The sequence below is a fragment of the Mustela nivalis genome, assembly GCF_964662115.1.
Source record: "Mustela nivalis genome assembly, chromosome: 1".
Taxonomy (NCBI): Eukaryota; Metazoa; Chordata; class Mammalia; order Carnivora; family Mustelidae; genus Mustela; species Mustela nivalis.
Genome location: NC_139020.1, coordinates 143235153 through 143262470, shown reverse-complemented (window position 1 = coordinate 143262470; position 27318 = coordinate 143235153). Strand labels below are relative to the sequence as shown.

The 27318-nt window shown below is 41.1% G+C and overlaps 1 protein-coding gene across 2 annotated transcripts in view; it reads right to left on the bottom strand.

The window, feature by feature from the left end:
- Positions 1-2608, bottom strand: part of TGFBR2 (transforming growth factor beta receptor 2) — a 90694-nt gene extending 88086 nt beyond the window's left edge. The window contains exon 1 of one of the 2 annotated variants that reach the window (XM_082682826.1): positions 1414-2608. In XM_082682826.1, coding sequence (XP_082538952.1) covers positions 1414-1507 — 94 coding nt within the window. In that variant the 5' untranslated portion in view covers positions 1508-2608. The remainder of the gene's footprint in view (positions 1-1413) is intronic. The other variant, XM_082682825.1, reaches the window with a different exon arrangement.
- Between the last annotated feature and the right edge of the window lie 24710 nt (positions 2609-27318).

Genomic DNA, 27318 nt, shown 5'->3' with positions numbered 1-27318 from the left:
ATGAACTATTGAGTCTGGAATTTGAAAATGCATAAATCATCCTTGTAAACAAAATCTAACGAAATCAAGGTCATTTGATTTCCTTTTTTCCTAGCTTGAAACAAAAGCTTTAATGATTTTTTAACATATTTTTGTTGTTTACAACAGTGTTTCTTCCTCATGCCATTCAAAACTCCCATCTCCATGCCACCTTCAAGAAGAAACGTCATTTTAAAAAGTTCTCAATTCACTTCAAATACTCTGAGGCCTTCCATTTAGAACCTGGTGCTTATTTCTTCTAGACAAACCTAAAGGTAAGTCTGTCCATGGCCCTGGTAAATAAAGCAAGCTCCTCAGGGTGATGTGGGCTATCAGGGCATCTCCAAGTCACCAAAGGGGAAAGAGAGCAACAAGATGTCACAGATGAAGGAGATGTAAAGTTATCCAAATCTAACCATTTTATAGATGAGGAAGCTGAGGCCCTCAGGTTCCAAGTACTCAGTTAACCCAGGCCCTAGCTGCAGATAACTGGGTTATGCAGATCACCGCTGCCAAAAAGTAATAATTTTCAAAGTCTCAAGGGGGTTCGGTACTTTCCATAACAAATAATTAAGAACTCAATTCTTGCATTTTTCACCTCCGAAAACGTCCAGAGATGGGGAGCTCAGGGACAGTTAGGAATTTAACCTTTCCTTTTCCCTCAAAGGACAGTAGCAGAGAACCATCACCTCCGGCAATGCAGGGCTGTCTGGCTCCAGGCAACATCTCCAGCACCCAACACCTAGCACCTAGTGGGCACCGAGTTAATAATTCCCTGCCTGCCACCTGACAATCCCCGCTTCCTACCCCACCTACGCCCAGTCCTTGGTGGAGCCAGATAACTTTCTTTTGGAAATTGCCTGGTTCCGTGAAACTTTCTTACAGTGACTTAGGGCCGAGAAGCGGGCCTCGGGGAACGTGCGGCGTCTCCCCAGAGCCCAGGCTGGAATCGCGGGCCACTGAAGGGGGTGTCTGGCCGAGAGCTGGGTGGGCACGCAGCATCGCCCCGGGCCGCGGCGACCCCAGGTGCGCCAGCTTCTTTGGCGGCCTCGGCGGCCTCCGCTCCGGGCCGCGGCTCCCCAGCCTTCTTCAGATACCCAAGCAACTTCTCAAACTTCCCTTTCCGGGGGTGGGGGCTCGCCTCGAAAGAGGCCGGCACAACGCCTTCCCTGCCCGCACAAAGGGGGCCCGACGTGCCCCGCGCCCCTTCCCCTTTAACTTTCCTCCTCTTTTGAAAGAGAAACTCAGAGCCCGGCGCCTCGGGGAGCCGCGCTGCGTGGGTGCTGCCGAGGGAACTTTCCCGTTTCCGCCCGAGCGCCGGGCGCCCGGGGCCGACTGTCAAAGCGCAGCGGGGACCCCCCGGCGCCCCGCCGAGCCCACCTGGAGGCCACTCACCCGACTTCTGAACTTGCGGCGGGATCGTGCTGGCGATGCGCGTCCACAGGATGATGTGCAGCGGCCACAGGCCCCTGAGCAGCCCCCGACCCATGGCAGCCCCCGCCGCTCGTCATAGACCGAGCCCCGAGCGCAGCGGACGGCGCCTCCCGGAGCCCCGGCTGCGCCTCCGCGCCGCGCCCTCTCGGGACCCCGCGCCGGCCGGCCGGGCAGATGCGCGGGCCAGATGTGGCGCCGCTCGCCTGCCGGGAGGGGGCCTGGAGGCCGGCGGGGCGCGGGGAGGCCCCCGGCGGCCGAGGGGAGCTGCGCAGGAGGCCGGCTCCTGCCCCTGGCGAGCGCGCGCGCGGGGGTGTCTTCGGTCCGTGCGTGCGAGTGACTCACTCAACTTCACCCGGGCGCCGCGGGGGAAACAGGAAACTCCTCGCCAACAGCTGGGCAGGACCTCTCGCCGCCCGAGAGCTTTCTCCCTCCACTCGGCTTCCAGCCCTCCTCTCTCTCCTGACTGCCAATCATGTCCCTGAGACCGGCCCCTCCGAGGGCTTTGGCAAACTTTCAGCTGCCCCCACCGCCCTCGGGAGTTCCTGGCTCCAAGTATTTACCCTGGCGTGACTGAGGGCACGCGTTTCAGAAAGGAGCTGAACACACAAAGTGTATACACTTCCAGAGCTCCCCCAGGGAGCATCTTCCGCCTCCCCAGGACCTTCTTTGCATTGTTCCCAGGTGCTCCAGAACTATGTTTTCCAGCTCCCAAGAGTGGATGCTGAAATCGGAGTTGTGAGTACATTTCTGTTTCAAATCGAATAGTAAGGATTGCCTCACTGAACTTTGGTTTCGATTACATAGACACACGCCGCCACATTGTAAAATGTTTTGCTTACGGTAGGTCGAAGTCCTGAAGTTTTTTTGTTGGTTGGTTTTTGTTTTTTGTTTTTTCCCAAACTTTACTGTTCAAATAGGCCACCTGAGTATCCTGTGAAAATGCGGGTTCTGGCCCTGGACATCCACGGTGCCACATTTCTGAGGCGCTCTGGAGCACTGCCTCCCTTTTGGAATTGCCTCTGCAAGAGTAAAAGAACAGCTGCCACAAAGTGACCGTGGTGGGACATTTTAGGTTGAGACTGCAGGGAGTATGGCAGAAAATGTAAATGGAAAAGTGGCCTGGGAGTCAGCTCAGTGCCGGGGTTTGCATTCCAAACCCTGCGACCAGAGACAACCCTTAGCTTCTCCTCTGTAGAAGGGGAAACAAAGGCAGCAGGACAGGATAGACTTTCAGCCCTCCCTTCTTGCTAGGGCGACCAAGTGTGCCCTCAGAGATCCTGAGGTTTAAACCTTTGAGGTTTAATTCTTAAAGAAGCCCCTTCTTCTTCCCCATGCACCTTGGATGGGTAAAGAATTATATGCTCATCTTACTTCCAGCTCTCAAAGACTTAAGTTCTGTATGGTTTGCTGGCCAGGAGATCCTCCAGTAGGCTACACAATGAACTTCCTTTATCTGAGAGAAAGATTATTTGCCAAGGCAGGTGTCCAGGCTGGCTGGGAAGAAAAGCAAATAGCTCTCCCCGGAAACCCAACTCCAAAATACATCCCTGTCAATCTAAGCATTCATTTGTTTGATCCCGGAAACTTCAAGTCTCCTCACCATTGGTCCCCCCAACACTGAGGGGCCCCTGAATGTCTCTTAGGAAAAGACTACTTTCCAGCTCTTGAGTTCAGGAAGGGCAGGGAAATCAGGAGCGCTGGGCATTTTCTTGCTTACCAAACAGGCTTCCTGCTAATGCAGGAGCCACTTTAGTCAGAGAGTTGTGCTCAAAATCTGCTTCTTGCCTTTTCCTCCACTTCCACCCTGCCCCTACCACTGCCATCACTAGGGCGGGAGATCTCCTAACCACCCATCCCCAGTCATGGGCATTCTGGGCCCAGTCACCCAGTTTCTTAGCTCAGGGCTGAAGTCCGCTTTTCAAAATGCAAACCTAATTATACCAAGCCTCTGATTAAATTCATTCAATGGCTTCCCACTGCTCTTGAGATGGAGGTTCAAAACCAGATCCTTCAATGCCCTTCCTCTCTGGTAACCTTTCACTGGGCTTCTCTTCCTCTCCAGCTGAGAGCCTTTTCCAGATTCATAGAGCATACCCACGATTCCTCCTGCACAGAGCTTTTCCCAGAGCACCCTTCCCCTTTCTCCTTCCTTCCTTTCCTCTTTACCCAGCCAACTTCTTTTTTTTTTTTTTAATTTTATTTATTTATTTGAAAGACGGAGATCACAAGTAGGCAGAGAGGCAGGCAGAGAGAGAGAGAGAGGGAAGCAGGCTTCCTGCGGAGCAGGGAGCCCGATGCGGGGCTCGATCCCAGGACCCTGAGATCATGACCCGAGCCAAAGGCAGCAGCCCAAACCACTGAGCCACCCAGGCGCCCCTACCCAGCCAACTTCTGGTCTTGCTTGGACCCATCCTAACTTCCTGGATGAACAAGCTTTCCCTGATCTCCCTGAATAGATCTTTTATTATAGGTTCTCTTAGCACCTTACGCTTCTCATTGCAAGCCCTTAGTACAGCTTTGGTTTTGTGATGATTTTGTGTCATTCTTTCACGTCTATTCCTCTCCCTGACTCAAGTCCAACTTTTCTGAGGACAGGGATTACATTTCCCCCCTCGACTCACTGTTGTATCCTTAGTACCAAGCACATAATAGGTGTTTTAAAAATACCTATTGGATGAAGGAAAGAAGGAGGTCGTAAAGATTCAGAAGAAAACTGGGCTTCATCGTCCTTATTTCACAACTCTGGAGAGAGCATTCTGTTACCTACTGAATTGAGATGTAAACAGGCTAGATTTTAGCTAAGGGTGATGTCACTATTACTTCCTTTTCTTTAAGAAGGAGAAGTTTGTGGGGTTTTTTCTTTTTTTCTAAATTTGCCCAAGTTCCTCCGGGCAGTATACATATACTTCCTTATTCCCCCAAACACACTGAGAGGTAAATAAAAATGTCCAAGGGATTCTAAAAGCTTTCTTCTCTATACTTATTGCCAAGACAGATGTTTTTCGCTGTTAGAGGACAGGTTTCAGATACTCAGGTCCACGGTGGAGTATTTAACTGGTGGTCTTTGTCATCATGTATCACGAATGTTGATTTTAATTTTGTTTGCCTTTAGCATTTCTGACTTAATCCCCAATCTCCTGTGAAATCGAGAGTCTGAAGTCAGCATTGCCAAGTGCAAACTCATCCCTTAGAAGCCATCACAATGAAATCAGAGACGTGTAAACTCACACATATTGCAATTTGGCGATCTGAAAAATTTGTCAATATGACCTTCCTTTTGGGATTCTCACTGAAAGAGAAGTCTGATACTCTCCATTAAAACTTTGTTTTCAGAGGCGCCTGCATGGCTCAGTTGGTTAAGCCACTCACTGCTCAAATCGTGATCCCTGAGTCCAGGGATCCAGTCTGGCAGATGCTTCTCCCTCTGACCTTCTCCCCTCTCATGCTCTCTCTCACTCACTCTCTCTCTCAAATAAATAAATAAAATCTTTTAAAACAACAACAACAACAACATTGTTTTCACACAGAGTTATATATTTGATGCAATACCATTTTCCGCTAACATACATATGCAAAAATTGGGCCATGTGCAGATAGAAACAAAAATTAAAAGCTCAACTCAGAACTTAAAAAACAAAGAGAGTAATTTTTAGGCCCTTACCAAGTTGAAAAACAATAAGAGCCAAGTCAAGCCAAAGTTGAACAGCTTGAGAGTCTCCGTATTTCCCACACCGTATTTCCAGTTCCATGAACTCTGAACTCACGAGACAATTGGACTGAATCAAAACGTAGTTAATCTAAGCCCTGCATTTTCCAGTTGTGATGAGGCAAGAACTTTCTACTCCCCTGAACTTCTTGACATGCAGCTGTTGAGGTTACTGGCAACCAAAGCAGTTGACGGGAGACTCCTTTCCATATAAATCAAGCGTTCTGCATTCTCAGCTCTTAGCTCCTGACCAATTTTCCTTCTCTTGTGAAGCAGACCAGATGAGCACTGAGACAATAGTGAATGTGGGAGGATCACTCCCCTCCCCCTTTCAGACTCCTACACAGGTTTGCTCCTCCAGGAGATAGTCTGTGATTCCTCCAGCTTAAACTGACCCCTCCTCTCCCAAAGAGAACTCTAGGAGCATTTAGTTTATTTAGTCATATATATTTTTTAATATGTATCCCATTCTGATATGGTACGTTATAACTATTCGTCAGTTTCTGGAATCCTACCCCACCAATTATAAGGCCCTTAGAAACATAGATTATTCCCTTTACAACCTTGAACCACACTTCGTGCCCGACAGTACTCCATGTATGTTCCCTGTCTTTGATAAGGGAAAAAATGAGAGGAAAAAAGGGGGGAAAATGAGAGTATTTGTTTTTCTAATCCATCCCCTTGCTTACAGTTCTTTACAGATTTAATAAAATCTGCAAGTACACTACTTGTTTAGAGAAAGCATGAATAGTTTCTTTTGGAGAAAACACAGCTTTGTTTCAAGTTACAAAAATAATATATGGTAACCACAGGTAGAAAAAAAATCTGAAATACAGATAAGCCAAAGGCAAAAAATAAAGATCCTTTACTCTCTCACCCAAAGATAATCACTTGTTAACATTTGGGAGCACGTCCTTGCTGTACTATTCTAAGCTTTGCTTTACGGGTGAAGAAATTGAGGATTACAGAGATTAAGAAGTTGGCAGAGGTCACATAGCTAGTGAGGGACAGAGCCCAGGTTTAAACAGAGGACTGTCTCTAGCTCCAGAGTCCACACTAGAGAAAGCTGACAAAGGGGTTGATGGTAACCAGCAGACCAGCCTGATCACCACAGTATCTTGGGTGACTAAAGGTTGATTAGAGCCATCCCTTACTGTCACTACTTCCTCATCTCTTATTCATTAATCAACCCATGGCAGTCACTTCTCCATTGGAAAGTTCTTTAGTTCAGCTCACATCTTGTCTCAACTTGTACAACCAGTGGGCACGTTCCAGTCAGTGGCTTACCTGCCTTCTTTCGCTATTGCCTTGGATACCACTCGTATGCTCACCTCTCCTCCTTGCATTCTTTCTTCTTTGACTTCCATGTTGTTTTGCATTCTTATGTTACGGACTGCATAATATTACCCCCCCAGATTCATATGTTGAAATCTTAACCGACAATATGACTATATTTGAAGGTAGGAACGTTAAAGAGGTAATGAATGTTAAATGAGTTCATAAGGTTGGGGCCCTAACCCAGTGTGACTGATATCCTCACAAAAAGAGAAAGGGACACCAGGCAAACACACACAGAGAACAGGCCATGGGAAGATATACTGGAAGGCAGCCATCTGCAAGCTAAGAAGAGAGGCCTCAAGAGAAACCAAACCACCAACACCTTGATCTTGAACCTCCAGCCTCCAGAACTGTGAGAAATAAATTTCTGTTGTTTAAGCCATCCAGTCTGTGGTATTTTATGACAGCAGTGTTAGCAGACTAGGACACATCATTTCCTGCTTGCTTTTCCAGCTGTTCCTTCTCAATATTTTAACAAGTTTATTTTCCTCCACTCACTGGTCAGAGGCTAGTCCTTACCACTTCTGTTCTCTGCCCCTCTCATCCTCCCTGGGAGCACATCTATTTCTATTGCTGCACTAATACATGATTATTTCAAAATCTAATCATCAAGCTCTATTTTCTCACCTAAGCTACCATTATTCCAATCACCTACTCGACTCTTCATAGATGTTATACTGGGGTTGCACACACTCATTATTCTAAAATTGGACTCCAAAATGTATGTACCCTTGGTACATTCCCCGTATTTAGAAATGACTCTATCTCCATTGGGTAACCCAGTCTAGAAACATTAAAAATCAGCTAAAAGTTTGCTTCTATTTTACCCTCCTGAACTAAGTAGGCATTGTGGTCTATCTATTCACTTTCTATGTATCTCTTGAGTCTGTGCTGTTCTCATACTACCACTGACATATTTTAGTTCTGTCTCTTATAACTTCACAGAGGATTCCTTCAGTTTCTTCAACTGTTTGCCTCTCTGGTTTTACCACATCCCACTACATCCTCCACTGCGACCAAACAGTCCCCTCCTAAAACACAAGAATAACAATAACATTTAAAATTATCCAACAGCTTCCCATTGCCTTCAGGATAGAATTTCATTTATGCCGATCCATTTATGCATCCCACCAGCATTTGATCCTCCACTATGACCCAAATACTGTGTTAAGCACTGAAAACATGAGGGCTCAGAAAATGTAATCCCGGCCTTAATTGAAGGGCATTAGCCTGTCCTTATGATCTAATGTGAAACAGAGATAAGGAGACAAATAATATGAATAAATCTGATAATATGATTGTCACAATGGTGATAAGCTCAGGGTACCTCAGGAACAGGCACTAGACTAGAGACTGTAAAGAAGCCTGAGAGGGAGAGAAGGCTGCCCAGAAGCAGTACTTTTTGGCCTGAATCTTGAAGTATAGTCACGTGAAGGCATAAAGAAGGGTGCTGCAGACACACAGATCAGCAGCGTAGAGACAAGGAGGGGTATGATCATAGAGTGGGTAGGGAAATGTCAAGACTTCACAATACCCAGGGTCTAGATTTGAAGGGATTTTAGGTTGTATTTTTTGGCCCCAATTCTGCACCCCTCCCTGGATTCATGCTCTTTGCCTTGTGAGTTGGAGTCCCTTCTGCTAGAAGCAAAGAGTTCTTAAAAACAAAAGCTATCATGGGATTTGTCATGGGGCTGAAGATGAGGAGGGCAATGCAGTTCTAATTTAGACTTTTGGTATTATCTACAATTTGGTTGTATATACAATTATAGAATATGGCCAATACCATGGGTTACTTGCACAAAATTAATTCTTCCCCTTCCTACTTTACTAGTAGAGTCTAATTTTGTTTAGGATATGGATTTAACCATATCTTTGGGAAACAGCCCATCCTTGGTTGAGGGTTAGTATGTAATCCAATTCTGGGCAAAGAAATGCAAGAAGATATTGGATTGGGGCTTGTGAGAAAGGTTTCTTTCCAAGGAAAGCCACGTTGCCCACTCCTGTTTCCTAACTTTGAATATGATTGGGGAAGGGTAAAGCAGTTAGAAGTGATATAATCATGTTTCAACAATAACAGAAGGCCAAAAGTATCGCAGAGTAGAACCACTGAACCAATACAAGCAATCACCTCAACTTGGTCATTGTCCAAGTATGGTAGGTAGTATTCACAGGTGGTTATGATCCCTTCCTTCCCTCACTGACTTAGAGTTGCTCCTCACATCAAGAGGTGAGATGGAGCCCATTTTCTCTTTCTCCTCTTCCTGAATCTGGTCTAGGTTTATAACTTGCTTCCACCAATAGAACATGTCAGATATGATATGATGCCTATTCTAGAACTGGTCTCAAAGAGGGACTTCTTCTCTCAGAAACCACTTACCAGGTGAGAAAGTCCGAATACCCTGCAACCAACATGCTTTGAGGAAGCCCAGGTTAGCCACGGGAGAGGCCACATGGTAAATGAGATAGCCAGCCAGCCACCCCTTACTCCAGTCCTCCTGCTTGAAGCACCAAACATGTGAGTGAAGAAGCCATCTTGGACGTTCCAGTCCTAGCAAATGCTGGAGAGCATAGAATTAACAAGGTGATCTCAGACCAGATTGCAGAATCATGAGACATCCTAAACTGATATTACATAAATTGTTAGTTCCAGTCAAAATTATTTCTAACTAATAGGGAGAAGTCTGCCAGGGAAATGGAAAGAAGGAGATGTTCTGGTCACCACATGGCTGTCAATCTGTGTACCAAACACAAAACCGCATCAAGGATGAATTGAGAATTGTACAATGTCTCCAATTATCTTGTGAGTCACATGATTATATCTTCATGTATTCATATTCATAAAGAAATACATATTCACATGTGTTTGTATTGATCATACATTGCAAACATGTAAATGTATCAAAGTTTTGTGAATTCCTTTTAATGGTTATCCATTTTTGCATATTATTAAAAGGGAATCTCAAAGCCCAAGAGTGGCTCAGAATACCTTGAGATTTGAGAAGACCTTTTTTGTGTGTGTGTCAAGCTAAAGAGTTTGTACGTCATATTTCAGGTGATAAAAGACATTGAAGAAGATTTAGATCAAGGCAGGGAGATGATCAAAGCTAATCAGATAAGATTCTCAAAATATGATTAGAAAGCCTGAAGGAAGCATCTGAGGGCATAAGACTATGGTAGGAAAACAAGTGTGAAATAACACATCTAAGCCCAAGGAGCGTGGGAATGGAGAGAAATCAACAGGTAAGAAAGAGCTCCATTTGACAGAACTGGTATCTGTATTGAGATGCGATAAAGCAGAGGGATATTTTTGCCGAAGCTGGGTCCTGAGGCATCCACACTCAATAATTGTAACTCACATGGGCTGTCCTGCCCATATATTACTATGGGCTACCCACTTTTCTGGGATTTTTTTTTTTTTTTTTGGTATAAATAAATGCCTGTAGTCCTCACAGCAATCCTGTCACGTAGGCAGTATTATCATATTCACTTTATAGGTGGGCAGACTGAACCACAGAGAGGTAAAAAAGGAGCCAAAATTCCAGCCCAGTGGAGACCTAGTGCAGAGCCTAGGCACTAAGCCACTTTGTCATCTGCCACCATTGCACTAGCGACCCTCAGTTTCCCCCACCAGACTGTGACATTTTGAGGTGGGGACTGTGTTTTTCACATCTTTAGCTTCCTGTGTGTGATCTGTATTCATTGCTCAATAAACACCCATGAATAATAAGATGATTCAATGAATAAACATAACATATAACATTCAAGAACTGAGATGCAGCTGACCGGGAATCTGGGAAATAAAATCTGTAACCTGCTCATTGCCTGGCTACCCGATGAGCCTAGAAATGCTTGCCATGGAATGTAAACACCAGCATAAACTTCTTAAAATGTTGAGAAATGTTTCCTATAAGTGAAAATGGTACAAATATATGAAAACAGGTTTTTACCTCCCAAGAGAAGTTTTTTTTTTTTTTTTAAGATTTTATTTATTTATTTGAGAGAAAGAGAGAGAATGAACAGTCGCAGAGGGAAAGGGAGAAGGAATCTCCCCACTGAGCAGAAAGCCTGACAGGGGGCTCTACCCCAGGACCCCAGGATTATGACCTGTGCTTAAGGCAGACACTTAACTGACTGAGCCACCCAAGTGCCCCAAGATTTATGTTTTTGATAGTTACATTAATCAGTTTCAACCTGGTGAGTGTTCATCTTTAATTTTTAAGTGTTTTTTAAAAAAAGAAAATTGCAACAAAATTGCAGAAATGCTGGATAACTTCAGTCTCGTTTTAACATTATTTTCTCAGCTGCAAAATCATTCAGTTGAGTAAATAGTTATTAACTGAATTATATTATACGACTTGAAAGTTAGACACTTAATCAAACGTAAGTTATTGCTTTAATTACAACAAACTGTTTTAATTGTTCATTTCACAAAAGTACTAAATCACTTAATAGTACTGGTTCATTGACTTAAAAAATTAAACCTTAAGGTGGATTTATTCAGTTGGTTTCAGAAAAAAATAATGACATAACCATATTAAGAGCTACATTTAATTTGTAATTTGATCCCACAGTATTACACATCTTAGAGCATGTAATATGCATGTGTGCTAATTAGATTCAATGAATATTTGAGATTTTCTGGTGAAACTTTTGTACCCTAGTCAAAGATAAATATTTTGAGAGTAGCGGTAGCATTTAGGAAGCTCTAATCAAATGGTTACACTCAGATAAATTCCAGAAGGTCTGTTAAGTGTTATCGTGGAGGTCAGAAATTGAATTTTCATTGGTGAAATGATTACTGCTCAATGTATGTAAATTGGGTTAAAGGAGGAGCCCCAGCCCTAACCCAGTATACTGTGTTTGGACACTTTTGGAAGATTCTGACCCTTGATCTCAGATTAACTGAACCCTACTGTTAAAAAATGGTCACATTTTCCTGGAGTGACTATTTCTTGCAAAATACTTTCAGGGTGTGTGAAAGGACAGAGAGCAGAGTCTTTACCTTTCCGCAGAGGAGATCAATGTCGGTTTGCTTAATAAATATGTGTACGTGTAGCTGAATTCAATCTAAGACTTTCTTCCATTGTTAAGTGTTCCTGGGGGGCGAGGATCTGGGGAGACCTTCAGTACTCATCCCATCTCTAACTTCTTCCATCTACCAAACATAAGCAAATATTTGGCAATGACAAAATGCCTTGAGTCAGTTCACAGCAGTTCTATAAACCCAGAAGCTTTAGATTAACTGCTAAGGACGATTGCAAAGAATATTTGGTAACAAAACACATAACGCTTTAGTGTATCTGGGGTGAAGAATTCACAGTGTGATATGTGCTCTTGCATAATCATTTGCGAAAGTCTCGAGAGGTTATTAATTATTAACTCACTGAATCATTGGAAAAGCATGTGCCACTTGTGCCTTCAGGCATTTCAAAGGGTTGCCTTCTTCCTGAAGTTGACAATAGACATCCAGGTTCTTGTTTAGAATTGCCATGGTAAATGCTTATCTCCAAGTCATGAGAACATCAAACCATCTGCTCCATGTAGTCTTTGCTCACCTAAAGCCTATCAGAATGCTCCTAGTTCTTTAGGATGCTGGAGGAAGTAGTTCAGAGTGGCTGCCTTTGAAATTTATCATTATCATTTTGCCTCCGCACACAAAATAAACTCCTAAAAGACAATTAAAACATTGGGCTATTTTCCCAACACTTAATGTTTTATTTGACTGATTTTATAGACACCTTTTATTACGCCCTACTTTTTTTTTCATCTCAGCCATCTGCTCCCATGAAACGTATTTGCTTCTTTTATGGAGAACACCCGTATTCCCTAGGACGTTTTTCTCTAAGTAAAGAAAACGATATCATGGTTTTACCACAGAACTTTTATAGGGTTTCGAATCAGGTCCTTTATGTAAATATCTTTTACAGAAAAATAACAATTCTGTACGTAAAAATTCTACTTCTGGGTGAAGTGTACAATCTCTAGTCAGACCAAAAAATAACATTGGTGTAGTATTTTCCAATTTACAAAGAGGTTCTGCACACACAATCTTATTTGTGACTCCGGGAAGCCATGTGAGGTAGACGGGGCAGGAATTGTTAACTCCATCTTGCAGATGATGAAAGCGACATTCCAAGACATTCAGTGACTCGCCGGAGGCTGCACAGCCAGTGAAGGATTATATATTGCAAAGGTTTACAGCTAGTAAAGGCCAGAACACAGATTGGTTACCTGACTCTTCTTTCTTCTCTTCCTCAGGGACTTTTTAAATTCTCTTTTTTGCTGACTTCCACATCTCTATACTGGGTTCTCATCTCTGCTGATATGCCAAAGTCCACCCTTGAAGTCCAAGTACTGTCCCTTGCTTCCAGAAGGGTCCAGAAGTACCCTGGGAACATTACAACAGCCCATGCAGCATGGTGACTGAAAGTTAGTGGAAAGTAGCTTTACACACAGAGGAGCCCTGGGGGACTGTCTGTCCAGGACTGTCATCCCCAAGGAAGTCAGGGTGTGGGGTAGACAGTGGAGCCCTGGTGAGGGGAGAGGAGGAGGATGCCATCCCATCTAACCCCTGCTCTTTGCACTCCCATAATGCCCAAAGGTTGCTCTCTCCTTGCTCCATGGCCTCTGACTCTACTGATCCTGAGGTCAGTTCTTGAACCAGTGAATGGCCTTTTGGAATGTAATTCTTTGCTGCTTCTCATAAATGTGGCCTCTCTCTTCCCTATACACAAGGCTACAGCATACTTTTCTCCAAAACAGGAGATCTTAATCTGGAATTCATGGAATTTACCATGATGTGCAGAATTTTGTACAAATTTACATAAACATGTTGCTCAAAAGAGGGGATCATAGCTTTCATCAGATTTTCAAAGGGGTTTGTGATATAAAAAACTTGCTAATGGTGTTTAGAGTGAGTGATAAATCTGGGAGACAGACCCAATCCATCTCACTCTAGAGTCTTTATTCTTGGCCCTTTTCCTGATCTTGCACCTTCTAACTGGGAGACCTGAGCGATTCATCCAACATTGCTGAGACTTATTGATTTCAAGGTCAAAGTCAGGTTGATAATCACACCAGACTTCCACATTGCAAAAGATGGCACATAACTACTTTTCCCTATTCCTCCTGATAAGTACTACTAAAAACCTTGGATACTATATGTAAGAAAACATAGGAAGACTATGGAAGGTGGAAGAGAAGAAGTAAGATGATCTAAGGACTTTGAACCTGAGGACCACATGGTGGCAAATTTCCCAATTCCTGCCTCCCCTCCTCCCCAACTTCTCCCTGAGTCCCATAAAGCTCACATTTAGAACTAAAGAAGCCCACAGCCTGAAACATCAATAGGTAAGATGAAGAAGAAGAAGAAAAGAATTCTTCCAATCAAAGACTCCTCTCTCTAGCCAAAAGACTAGAAAAGAGACAAAGTATCAAGAGATAAATTTCAGGCTCCATCAAATACTACATAAAAATATTGTGGCTCCGCCTGCATCCATGCTGGCAAAAACCAAATGGGGAGCATAGATCTTCCATGCTTGTGAAGTTGGAATGAGGTACCCCAATCCCCTCACCAAGGTGCTATTACAGAAGGCCGAGTAGAAAGATAGGACTTTTGTTCAAAAGAGAGGCCCATTCTGTTCTTCCTGCTTCTGTACTATCAGTGGAGACCATGTAGAAAGCCTGAACTTCTGCTTCCATCCTGTGGTAATAAAGTGTCTCTACCCATCCCCGGTGAGGTTGTGCCAGAAGAGAGCTCCTGGAGATTCAGAAGTTTTACTGTTACCCTAAAGTAATAAGGCACAGCACTAGATACCACATGGGGATTGGAATTTCCACCTGCACCCAGCAATGAGAATCTCCCCACCCCACATCAGGTGTCAGTGGATGTCAGTTTGGCATCCTGGACTCTGACTTCAGTATTGTTACTGTAACTGTCAGCAACAGCGTGGTGACCCTCAACTTACTGGAGCAGTATTGAAAACAAAGCATACACACACACACACACACACACACACCAATCTTTACATAGAAGATTTAAATAAAAGCCAGAGTTTTATAACATAATTTAAAAAGTTCATGTTTCTATAGATTATCACTTATACCATGAACATCAAAATGAATGAAAAAGGAGAATTAATAAATGCCAACACCAGGATAATGGGCAAATGATACAATTCTGGCCGAACAAGATGTTTGCTGGTAGCGTAAGAAATGTCTTCTGCCAAAGAGTTGTGTTGCTCTCCAAAGAGATGTACAACTTCTATTTTTGGTCTTATGGGCATGGCTACTTGAGGAGATGGTTTAAGCCATTAAGGGGTAATATTGAAGGAAACCTTCCCCCCTCCCTGTCCACACATAAGGAATTTTGGCCCTTAAGGATGTCATTAAGTGACTGGGTTAATTAATTCTGATCTTCTTGAAGGTGAAGAATTTGAATTGGGATTCATGTTACTTGTAGCTGAACTCACCATGAATGAGAAAATATTATTATCCCCACTTTGTTGCTGAGGAACTGTGTCCAAGGCCTCCACAACTGAGCTATAACAGATCTTGGATCTGAGCCCCCATAATTCCAAGGATTTTATCACTCACAGTACTTATCACACAGTAGTATACTTACTGGTCACTTCCCTATCCCCTCTCCTAGACTGTAATTTCCATATAGGTAAGTTTTATAACATCAAATCTGTGAGTCTTTTCAGTGTTGGGACTATATATTGTCATGGTATTATGCGATGAGTCATGGCATTAAGGCAAGTAAATTGTACACCTTAGAAATATATATATATTTTTTCTTCTTTGGTAGTGGATCTTCTGGTGGCCTCCGAAAAATTTCTTTCATCTCCTTTCCCTTGCAGAACAGGCATAAGGTTTATATGAGATTGGCCAGGCCGCTAGTTCTAGAGGTCAGACCTGGCCCAGGTCCATCAAAATAATTCCAACTTCCTTGGGGGCATTTATAGTTTTAGAAATTGTAGTATGATGAGGGATGATACAATGTGAAGGTTAACACTTTAAACTCTTGGTTTGGAGAAAAGTAGTATCCCTCACCCACAAGGGTAGAAGTCAGGAGAAAGCTCTGGAAACGGCTAGCAGTCATCTTCCTACCATGAGGAAAGCCAGCCTAAGGATGAGATAAAAGCACAAAAGAGGGAAAAGCTGAAAGAATTGAAGGGAAATGAGCCCTGATGATATTTGAGTCTTTAGGTCAAACCAAATGTAAAGCCTGCCTTAATTCTGAGCTTTCCAATCTTGTGAGTCAATACTTTCTTTCATTATATTTGAGTTGGGCTTTCTACTGCATATAATATAAAGACTCCTTACTGATATAATCTTAATTACATTTTAAATTAAAACCTATTCCAAATAAAAGATCACATTGCAAATTGTGTAAATATAGACTCTAGTCTGCATTATTCAGCTATAATAATAGCATTTATTACTTGTGCTCCTTTTCAGTTACATTTTTGAAGTATTATAATTCTAAATCTAGTTTTGTATTGCTTGGCTATAAACCATTTAAGAATTTTAGGAAGTGAAGTGTGAATATTAACCTAAAAAGACAAAAATGAAATTTTATCTCTGTACAATTAATTTCCCTTTGAGTATCTGTCAAATCATGATTTGGGCATAAATACAAATCCTATATAACAAAGAGAAACAAGATCAGCATTTCATTGCAGTTAGGGCTGGGATTCTGAAATCATGACCCTCCTAGCCATTATAGAAACTTAAATCTAATAATCCTGGGAGCTCTGTTCCTTTTCCTCAGAAATAAAATATCTGTGAGGAAATCTATTCTTTTACCTCTAAGCATCATATACATATACACACAAACATATCCACACACATGCATGTATAATTATGAGGTTTATTTTTCCTGGGGAAGGCAGAAATGAGAGGTTTTAAGATCTTGATATTGTACTTGTTGAAGGAATTACTGAGAGCTGGCAAAAATTTCTGGCAGATCTTATAAAGAGTTCAAGAAGCCCTAAAATCAGTTTATTTGGGCAATCTTCTTTTAGAAAAAATTAGAGATTTGCTGGGAGATGAAGTGGAGATTCTACTTGAATATTCTGTTCAAAAACTGAAATCCACATATAAAGCTTCCAGGCAAGGAATAGATATTTAAAAAGGAAAAAAAAAAATCCATTCTTTGGCTGTTATGTTGAAAGTGAGTTCAGTAGCCATAGGACTGCTGTGGAAGTTAGCAACACAATCCTGAGAAACAAATGGACTCTTCTCTTTGTCTTTATGAAAACTTGGCTCTCCTCTTATGAGAGCTTTATGACCTTTCACAATCAAAATTTAACCATAAGCCATTAATATGTACTTGGTCTTGCTCACAAGTGGTAGTTAAATGACTTAATGGCACCCGTCTACTTTTATCTGCTTTTATCTCTGATTCTTCCACTTGACTTTGGTCTTGAGAAAGAATTAATATTTGAGCAAGCCTTGAAAAGGAATGGCAGAACAAAAGAAAGAGTGAGTGGCAGGTAATGAGACCAGAGAGGTAACCTGGTCTTCTCATGAAGGAGTTTTATTTTATCTTTATCAAGACAGCTCTAGGGTCCCCCCCCCCAAGAACTTATGCAAAAAAGACCCCCTCGGTGTGGTCACATTGGATTATTCCCTTAATGGAGGTTGGTGCAGTTCTAAAAGAGAGCCCTCCTTCTCCCAAAACCCTCTCCCAGCTTCCTGTGGCCTGGTTGACTTTCCCTCTGCTCTTCATCTCCCACCACCAATCCTGGACATTCTGTCTTCTTTCATAGGCCAGGGATCTCCAAAAAATTTTAGTTACCTTTATCAGCTAGAAAAAAAGTGAAAAACTAATTTCCTCTCATGCAGAATAAACTCTGAGACTGACCTTCAAGGGCTAGCGTGAGGGATCCGGTGTCATAAGCTCTTTCTAGCTTTCTGCTCCTATATCTTTTCTGTGGCTTTTATTCTCAAAGCAACAAGATGGCTACCAGGGATCTAGCCATCAGTTCTCTGTCTAAGAAGGAATAAAAGGAAGATCAAAAGGGCTATAGTCTAGCTTTCTACTCTCTCTTGCAAGGAAGCTTCCCAGAAGTTCCATCCAACAACTTCATCCAATTTTCAAGACTGTAGTCACTTGACCATACATAGCTGCAAAGGAAGCTGGGGAATATAGTTCCTTAGCTGGATATGGTACTACACCCAACAAATATGATAGAAGGAAATGCTTTTGAATTTTTTTTCCTCATCAAAACAGCTACAGTTCCTCTCTAAACTATTGGAAACAATGCATCATCTCTTGTATATCTGTCCGTTACTAGTTTCCCAAAATGTATTTCTTCATGTATCCCTGTATCACAGAGGAATTTAGTAAATAATGTAAACAGAGATGAGTATTTTTACACAACAGCACAACACCTTCCCACACCCTGTGTCATGTGTGTTTAGTTTGTCTCTTTCACACCTCCATTAATGTCTTCTGTGCCTTTCCTGAAAGTTTGTTGGCAAACTCCTCTTAGTTTGTTGTCAATTGCACTTTAATATCATTTTAGCCATTTTTACTCTGGAAATAAAAAATAAGCAGCTATAATTGTTGAGTGACATTTTGTAAAATACGAATTGAACATATGGTGACTTAAACCTCACTGGATAGCCTGGATGTTTAGTTCTTAGTTGTCTCCTTAGTCATGTTTTCATACTAATATTAGCTCTAAATTCAAGCTGCTTCTGTTAAGGACTTTTTGGCATGTAGCTTTATGTTGTTAGCATGACACATCCCTGTACCTTAAACAGTTCAGATAAGTACTGCCAGTGAGTTAATATAAGCCATGTTTGTGCTTTAATATTTCTTGTAGCCACATTGATAAATATAAAAAAACAGGTAAGATTAATCTTAATAATATATATTTTTTAACCTAACAGATCTAAAACACAATGCATAACTTAAAAATTATTAATGAGATATGTTATACATTTTTTGTACTAAAGCTTTGATTTTCATTATATATTTTACACTTATGATACATGTCAATTTAAACTTCATTTTAAGTGGTCAATAGTCACATGTGACAAATGGCCACTTTATTAGTCAGCACAGGCCTGTAACCTGGGAGATATATGCCTAGATATATCCTAAAGATAAGGACATCAGTCTTCCTAAACTCAAGGTCAATTCCAAGGATATATTTCTCAGATAATCCTGTTTAGGATTAAGTTGTTTCTCTATTTTAATGAAAGATGGTGATGCAACTATTTGGCTATTTGACCCAACTTCTCCTGCTGGCCCCTCACCCTCAACTCTTAAATGTGTCTCAATGGTCATACAATTTCATTGGTAGATATGAATCTTACTGACCTGGCTTAACTTCCTGGCATATGCAAATAAGACCATATATTCAGCATAGCCTCGATAATTTTTATCCCAGAAACGCCCATGTCCTTTTCTGAGTCCAAGATCACTTTGCTCTAGGTCTTACAGTAACCATTGAAACCTGACCTTTAAGTAGTAGCTCATGTTTTGTGCTTCTCTGACCCAGATTTCCCAATAAAGTCCATTGTCATAACTCCATCTCATAACTCAGGAAGTTTCAGCCAAGAGTACCCATAAGGTCTTCAAACACAAGGACTTACACTGGTTCACACAATGGGAAGAACAGAGACAGGGAAGGTATCAGGGATGGTCTAATCATGCTTTCAGGCACTGTTTTGAGTTGGGTTCCTGGGAAAGAGAATGTGAGATAGGTGTTTGAGTCCACATGGTTTATGGAGGAAGAATTCTCAGGAGAAAAGGCATCAGTAAATAAAGAGGCAGGGAAAGGAGCTAAGCAGAGGCATCATATCAGCTGGATTAGCTTCTGCCTGGTTGCTCAGGGAGCTCTCCCTGAAGCAATAATTGTACCACAAAGCAGTCTTACTGTGAGTTAAGAAGGTAGCCTTTCATACCACTGTGCTAGTCAATCATTTGCTGTAAGTTATTTTAGGGATGGAAGGGTGCATAACTTTTGAGACAGGGCTCTTGGGTACCTCATTCACCAAGGGCAATTCTCAGGAGAGAAGGACAACTGTTAGCTCTTTGCAGACAACACTCCTAGCAGTGGCATATGTCAATGTGGTAAAGTACAGGGACCAGAGCAGGGTACTCACAGCATCCACTGGCTGCATTTTTCTGTGCTTCTCCAGTTTATACTCTTCCCTGTGTATGGATTTCATCTTAGCATTTGTCTCATGGTTTCATAATGGCTGCAAGCAACCGCTGGGGAAACTTACTTTTTAATTCATATTCCTGGGGAGTCAGAGCATTAGAGTCCCTCTGGGTTTCTCAGATGAGTTAGGAAAACTCCCAGAAGCCCCCCAATAATTTTCTCTTGTTGCTTATTGGTCAAAAAGTGATCACATGATCGTTCCTGAAACTTTCATTAACAAGAAGAGTAGGATTACATTGAAACCAGTCAGGTTCCTGCTTGATCTGAGGTCACTACCCACCTAAGGATAAGAGGAATAGATAATGATGTACCGGCCACCAGGTACAACTCACTCTGAGAGAGAGCCTGAGAGATCAATTTTGGTCAAAATATAAGGAACTATTAATGGTTTCTAGGAAAGTGATCATTTCAGAAAATTTTTTCTTTAATGACACAAATGTCATTGGGAGGATTCAGCCCAAGAATATTTTCACAGAATTTAGTGTCACATGGTACAAATGGGAACCATTGCAACTTTATGTTTGTAATAAGTTAGTAAAAGAAACAGATAAAGAGGAAAACTTATATAATGTAATATTATATATAATCATTGTAATAATTATAATATTAGTGTGTATTATTATATATAACAATGTGTGTATATATATATGCAAGTCTTATTAGTTGATGAACTGAAATTGTCAATGATTACCAGATGTCTATAATGTAAAAAAATCATATAACTGTACACTTATATATTTGAGTACATTTATTCCCATTCACTCTACAAAGTAAAACAGATTGCATCATGAATTAGATATCTTGGGTTTTGTTCCCAGATATCCTATTAGTTGTGTGATCCTGGGGAACTTGTTTATCTTTTCTGACTTTCATTTTCTTTATTTCCATAATATAAAGATCTGTATATATTTCTCCTACTTAGATAGAGGTAATGTGACATAATGAACTACTGAATATAAGTCTTGTGAAGCATACACTCACATATTTTATGATCTCTTTACTACGGTACTATTACAATAGGAAATTGGCTTGGGGACATTCTGTTCTAGAATATTTCTACAACTCCAATAATGTTCCAGGTACTGAGTCTGATACTTTTAAATATAATACACTTAACTACTAAATATAGTATCTGTGTGTGCTCGGTTTAGATTCCATTTAGCTTTCACCTTGTTTCCTGGAACATTTGCTGTTGGAATTCTGGGCTATCATGTAAGAAATGTGATCACCCTGCAGTCATCATGATGGTGAGGTCTTGGGAGAAGACCTCCTACAGAGAGAGGCCCCAAGACTGCATCAAGAGGGATACCAGTGAGCCCAGTCATTTGGGTCTTGCACCAGACATGTAAATGAAGAAGTCTTTACAAAGTTCTAGCCCCATCCATTCAAGTCAATCCCAGCCACTGGGGTCTTCCCAGTCAACATTCCAGACAATGAAGCACAAACAAACCATAGTGGCTATACCCTGTCTGAATTCCTGACCAGACAGTTCATAGGCAAAATAACATAGTCATTGATATACCCCTACATTCTCGGGTGGTATGGTAGGCAGTAATAAATAATCAGAACAGTTTTTTACTTGGTTTCTACAAACTCCTCTATAATCCCATTTTTATGGATGGGAACTAAGAGAGAATTTCAGTAACTTTAGTCTTACCATCGATAGTGGCACAGATCTAGGACTTTAACTCAAGCTGGGCAGAACCTTTGTACTTCTAACCTCCACGAAGCTGACCTTTGAGGGAGGGCACAAGTGTGGCAGGCTTGCTGAGTCCACAGGGTGAAGGGTCAGAGGAGAAACATGTACTCCCGCTTCCATGCTTGTTGGTTTCCAGGCTGTGGGCAAGGCGATCATTTGGGGAGCCGAATCCCTCACATTTGTTATTATCTGCCTCAGATATCTTAATTAAATGCTCTGGAAGCCTAGACCATACAATCAAAACTCTAAGCGCTTTTCTTTCCTTGAGAAAAAAAATGTAAACTAAAATTCCTGTCCAGTCTTCAAATTCCAGCTATGGATGTCTGCTCTTGATTTAAACATACTTTCTCTCTGAGAGTCCAAGTCCCCCAACAAGATAAGAACAAATAAAAGGGAGTTGGTGTCACCTGTGTGAAAGAGGGACGGGGAGATGACAATGCCCTGATAAGGGCCTGGGTTGATGGTTCTGTAGGAGAGGGGTTAAGGGACCTTAAGTTAAAACTTGTTTGAACTTGAAAAATTCTTTCTTAAAACCACAGGAGAAGGTCTTTAGACTCACACAGTGCATGTTACTCTATAAGGCTCGCACAGTAAAAATAAGAACAGTTACGAGAGTGAGAACAAGAAAGCAAAGGGAGGGTGTGTGAAATAGTGCACATTTCATCCACTAATGTTTTCAATGGAAAAAGAACTTACTCCCTCAATTTTATTAGATAGAGAAACCAAGGCCCAGAGGGCCCATGTGGTGTTGCTGAGGTGGCAGGTGGCCACTAGAAGCAGTGCCTGAAGAATTCTCCATTCTGTCCTCTTGCTCCCTAAGAGTGGCCCAGCTTTACTTTTATATTATTCCTATTTGTTTTTGTTCAATGTGATTGTTATGACTGATGTTTACTTTGCATCCAGTTGGGCCACTTTGGTTCTGTGCGGCCATATGATTGAGCAGCTGTGATTGAGCTTCTAAATCATCTATGGAAGGCTCCATTTAGGTGCTTCACATACGTTATTTCATTTAACCCTCACAATTCCCTGGGGTCAGTTTCCATATTTCTCTATTTACATGAAGAATTGACTTTTAAAGAGGTTAAGTTAATCTGGAAATGGTAAAGCCTTGGCTTGAATACCCATTCAGCTTCTTCCAAAGTCTATGTTATTTCCACTGTGCCAGTGTTTGCTGGCATTCGAGATGACTTTAGATAGTTCTAGGATGAATGTGATATATTGCAATATTTATCTGTCGATTTTAGTGTGCATTAGAAAAATAACAGACACATAAATCTCAAATATTCACAGATGTTTTTTCTTAAAATGGTGTTAAGATATTTATGTACACTTAAAGTGTGTGAAGTTAAAATATTTACAGAATAATTACATAGATAATCTAAAATAGGTTAGGCAAAAATAGGAAGCAGTATGCAATGAAGCTGAAGTTTGACAAACTGTAACATACTAGGCTGTCATGATATCATTGATTAGCTATTGACTATTGAAGGATTTCCAAAGAATTCATTCAGATTTACTGATACTTAACACCAGTAAGGAGTGGTTTTAAAGTCAATCAGTTAGGGGCACTTGGGTGGCTCAATTGTTAAGCACCTGCCTTTGGCTCAGGTCATGATCCCAGGGTTGTGGGATCGAGCCCTACATCGGGCTCCCTACCCAGTGAGGAACCTACATCTTCATCTCCCTCTGCCTGCTGCTCTCCTTACTTTTGCTCACTCTCTGTCAAATAAATAAATAAAATCTTAAAGTCTATCAATCAGGTTAAGGTTAGCGTATACCCTTAAAGAAAATGTATGGCTCCTTTCAACATACCTGTTTATTTAGTCAAATGTACATCTCATATATTCACAAAAGCATTGTTCTCAGATGAGAGCATGATTCATCTATCCATTCATCCAGTGGTATTTATAGGCACCTGTGTAGTAGGAATAGTATAATTAATGACTATTCCCCATGTTATAGGAACTCATGCCTACTGGTGGAGACAATCATGTAAATGTTTATTCATAACATATTTATTTGTGGGCAGAGTGCTATGGGATTGGCTAAGAAGCAGATAACCCTCTAACTCTCCAGGAGTGGGACCTTTGGGAAAATATCACAGTGCAGAGAATTCTATTATTTATAGTGAGTTTCCACTAAATTCTGTCCAGGTGGGGGCAGGGTGAAAACCCGTTACCCACATCTGATAAATCTTGGGAATCAAGTTTGGGAAAAAGGCAGAACATGGTAATTCACAAGGTAAAAGATTTAGCATAATAGTCACCTGCAGCTTGTCCCACTTTAACACCACTTTCCTTCCCTAGGTAAGATTATTTCTGGTATATTGTGAAGTAAAAGGATTCATAACAGCAATGGTTTGAAAAGAAACATAGAATAATTGTTAATACTTTTTAATTACATTCATGTATTCTTTGAACAAAGAAGAGAATGTGTACAATCATATCATCCACTACAATAATGAATAACAACAGGACAGTTCATTTTTGAGGCTTAATTTCTGAAAGTTTATCTATGACTTCATCAAAATTAATTTTCTTCATGCATGCTTGGAGAAATGAGTGTCATTACAGTTTTCAATCTGTTTTGTTTTGTTTTGTTTTTCAAGATTTTATTTATTTATTTAACAGACAGAGATCACAAGCAGGCAGAGAGGCAGGCAGAGAGAGAGAGAGAGAATAGAAAGAAGACTCCCTGCAGAGCAGAGAGCCTGATATGGGGCTCGATCTCAGGACCTGGGATCATGACCTGAGCCAAAGGCAGAGGCTTTAATCCACTGAGCCACCCAGGCGCCCATCAATTTGTTTTATTCACTGTTGATTAGCGCACATCCTTTATTAAATTTAGTTTCCAAGAATTGGTTTCACATTAGGCAATATATATGCAAATAATTAGGAAACACCTTAAATGTAGGGATAAATTTGGCAGAAATTATAAAAATTCCATTTTATAGGAAATCCCCCAAAATACAACTAACCATATATTCGTTTCTTTAGGACAGTGTGACTGCTTCTAGGGGCTTTAAACAAATGTCCCTGCAGTTGAAGAATTATAAACAGAAATGAAAACATCATACAATGACAGAATAGGTCGCTCAAGTTGTGTTTCTTATCTTTACAATCACTGGGCCATCATTATTTATTTCCAAGTTGCTGTTTAAATACAGAAATATGTAGTCCAGCAGATGTTGGATGCAGGAAATTAGCCCAAAACCAGCTCAAAGGATTTCAAACTGCTGCTTATTCTCAAAGTGTATTCCTACACAGCTGGGTCTAGGTGTTCTGGATCAGGCTGTCTAACAGACTCCCTCAGTTTCATGTAGAAATAAAATAAGCAAATTTTTTCCTTACACATATATTTTAAAAATTCAGTTACAACCACAGCAATAGTTTAGAACTTAATGTATTTTTTCAGGGAAGAACATCTCTACATACCCAATATTATTCAGATTTGCTAGTGCATGTACATTTGCTAGTGCTAGGGCACAAATACAAAGTAAGTTGACTTTCAGTCAATTTTAATATTGTTTTAGCATGGTCTATAAGCACTACATATGTTTTATTGACCATAAAGAGGACCAGCCCCTCTTAGGCCTACCTGCAGTATGTCACTGCTTTTGTGCAAGCTTTGTTAGTTGGTAGAGTGATAGCACGTCTAATCAGGCCCTGGGAATTGGGCCTGGCCTTTCCCGTAAGAATAAAGTGTCCTTAGTAATAATAACAGGACGCCACTCATCCTTGGTATGAGACTCCCAGTGTTTTGGGAAATAGCAGAGGCATTCCAGGTAAGGAATTCTGCCCATACATTCTGCCCTTTGAGATTCTCTGTCCCTTGTGTCTGGGATGACCCACATCACCTTCCCAGCACAGGGGAGTTTGATCCTCTGATTCAGTAAGCTGACCTCAGTAAGCTGACCTCTGTGGTCAGACGGCTGGCAACGCTAGTCAAGGCCTGCGATTCTTACAACCATGTCTCCCCATCAGGAAGAGGGCAGATTCCAGAGAAACACAATCAGGTGGCCGGGCAGGCGGCGATATGAGTGAGGAGGGCAGGGCACCCACTGTGGAAACCAGAGCACCCACAGTCTGTCTAAAGGGTCTAGCACTTTCTTCGTTCTTGCCAATGCCATCACACACAGGTGTGGTGTTGCCAGATATTTAATGTTTCTCCAAAAGATTAGTTATCTTGTTTTTCTATGCTAAATCTCATATATATATATATATATATATATATATATATATATATATATATATATATATATATATAATTTATTTGAGTGAGAACGAGAGAGAGAGAGAGAGCACGAGAGAAGGGGGGAGGAGGGTCAGAGGGAAAGGGAGAGGCAGATTCCCTGCTGAACAGGAGCTCAATCTCAGGACTCCAGGATCATGAACTGGCCGAAGGCAGATACTTAACCAACGGACTCACCCAGGTGCTCCTAAATCACATATTTTTAAATGTTGGAAATTAATTATAAACATTTAAAACCTAAATGAGTCAAACACTTATCTGCAGGCCAGTTTATGATCTCCAACCTTTGAGAGATTCTGGATCTTTGGGACTCTTTCATGATCCTACCTTGTTGGAAAAGAAGAGGCTTGGTGGTCTTTCTTGGATAGGGCATCCAAAAAATGGCTTCTGGTCTGATGCCAAGCTCACAGCTGGGACTTTCATAAATCAATGACTCCATTGTTGATTTGGTCCAAATCTATTTAATCCATCCAGATCTCATCCACCAGGCTGGGAGAAAAGGGGATTACCTTTTATCAATGGTCTCCATTCCACATCATGGCTCTGAGGTCCATGGGGGATCAAGTTGACTTTTTCTATTAAGATATAAATACAAATCAAAATGGAAATGAAGCAAATAGAAACTCCCAAACTAGACAGACAAAATGAAGGTACGCAATCTTTTCATGCTAAGAAACCACTTTATTTTTTGTGATGAAAGTGAGGTCATACCCTTTTCAAAAGGGTAAATTAAGTAAGATCTATCTTTACAGTTTGCTTTTTATGTATTCTTTGTGTGTGTGTGTGCACGCACCAACATTTCCAGCTTAATTCATTTGAACACTTCATTATCAAGGACACTTTTTTTTCCCCCTTGAAATTTACTGCTGTCATTGCCTGTTTTAGTTTTCTCTTATTGCTTTGGTATTTTTTTTAATGCACAAAATATTATTTTAAAGCATTCTACAAAGGACTCTTAAAGATTAACAAGAGATGAAAGTCATTGAAATTAAGAAGGAAGAAAGGGAAGCTGGGACCAAAGGCAGGGGATAAAGAGTCTGAACAGAATTATTACTCATTGTAGTCATTAATCAAAACCATTGCTCCGTATTATCATGTTGGGTCCTGGTAGGCTTACCTCTGCGACAGAAACCTGTGCTCTCATTCTTTTGTTCAATGTTTCCATTGTAATGGGAGAGGGTACTTATTCAAATAGAATACCATTTCCAGGGAAATTATAAAAACATATTGAAAGTTAATGTGTGAGAATTCTCTTATCCCCAATTTTCCATGCCATAAAAGACATTTTCATTTGCATTGTTTATTGTGAACAATTAAAGTAGAGGAGAGAGCATACTCAATTACAAATTAAACCTTTTCAGAGAAGGATTAAAAATGATCTTATAAACAGGCTTTTTAGTGCAAAAACATAAGCTTTAACTTTGAATTGAAAAATCAATGCCACATAGAAACAGAAGCGAGAGCATTTAATTAATCTACAGTTTATCCTTTCATATTGTGATAAACAAAAGGAAACTGTAATTTTCTTAGGACCTTTCTGTTGACTTTTTAGGAACAATTACATTAACTGAGAGGCTAATTATTACTACAAAGGAATGCATGTGGCTGCTTTGCAATCACAGGAACAATACTGAAATAAAAGTCTCCATGCTTGAAATTTAATCTCTCACACTGCTGTGATCTAATAC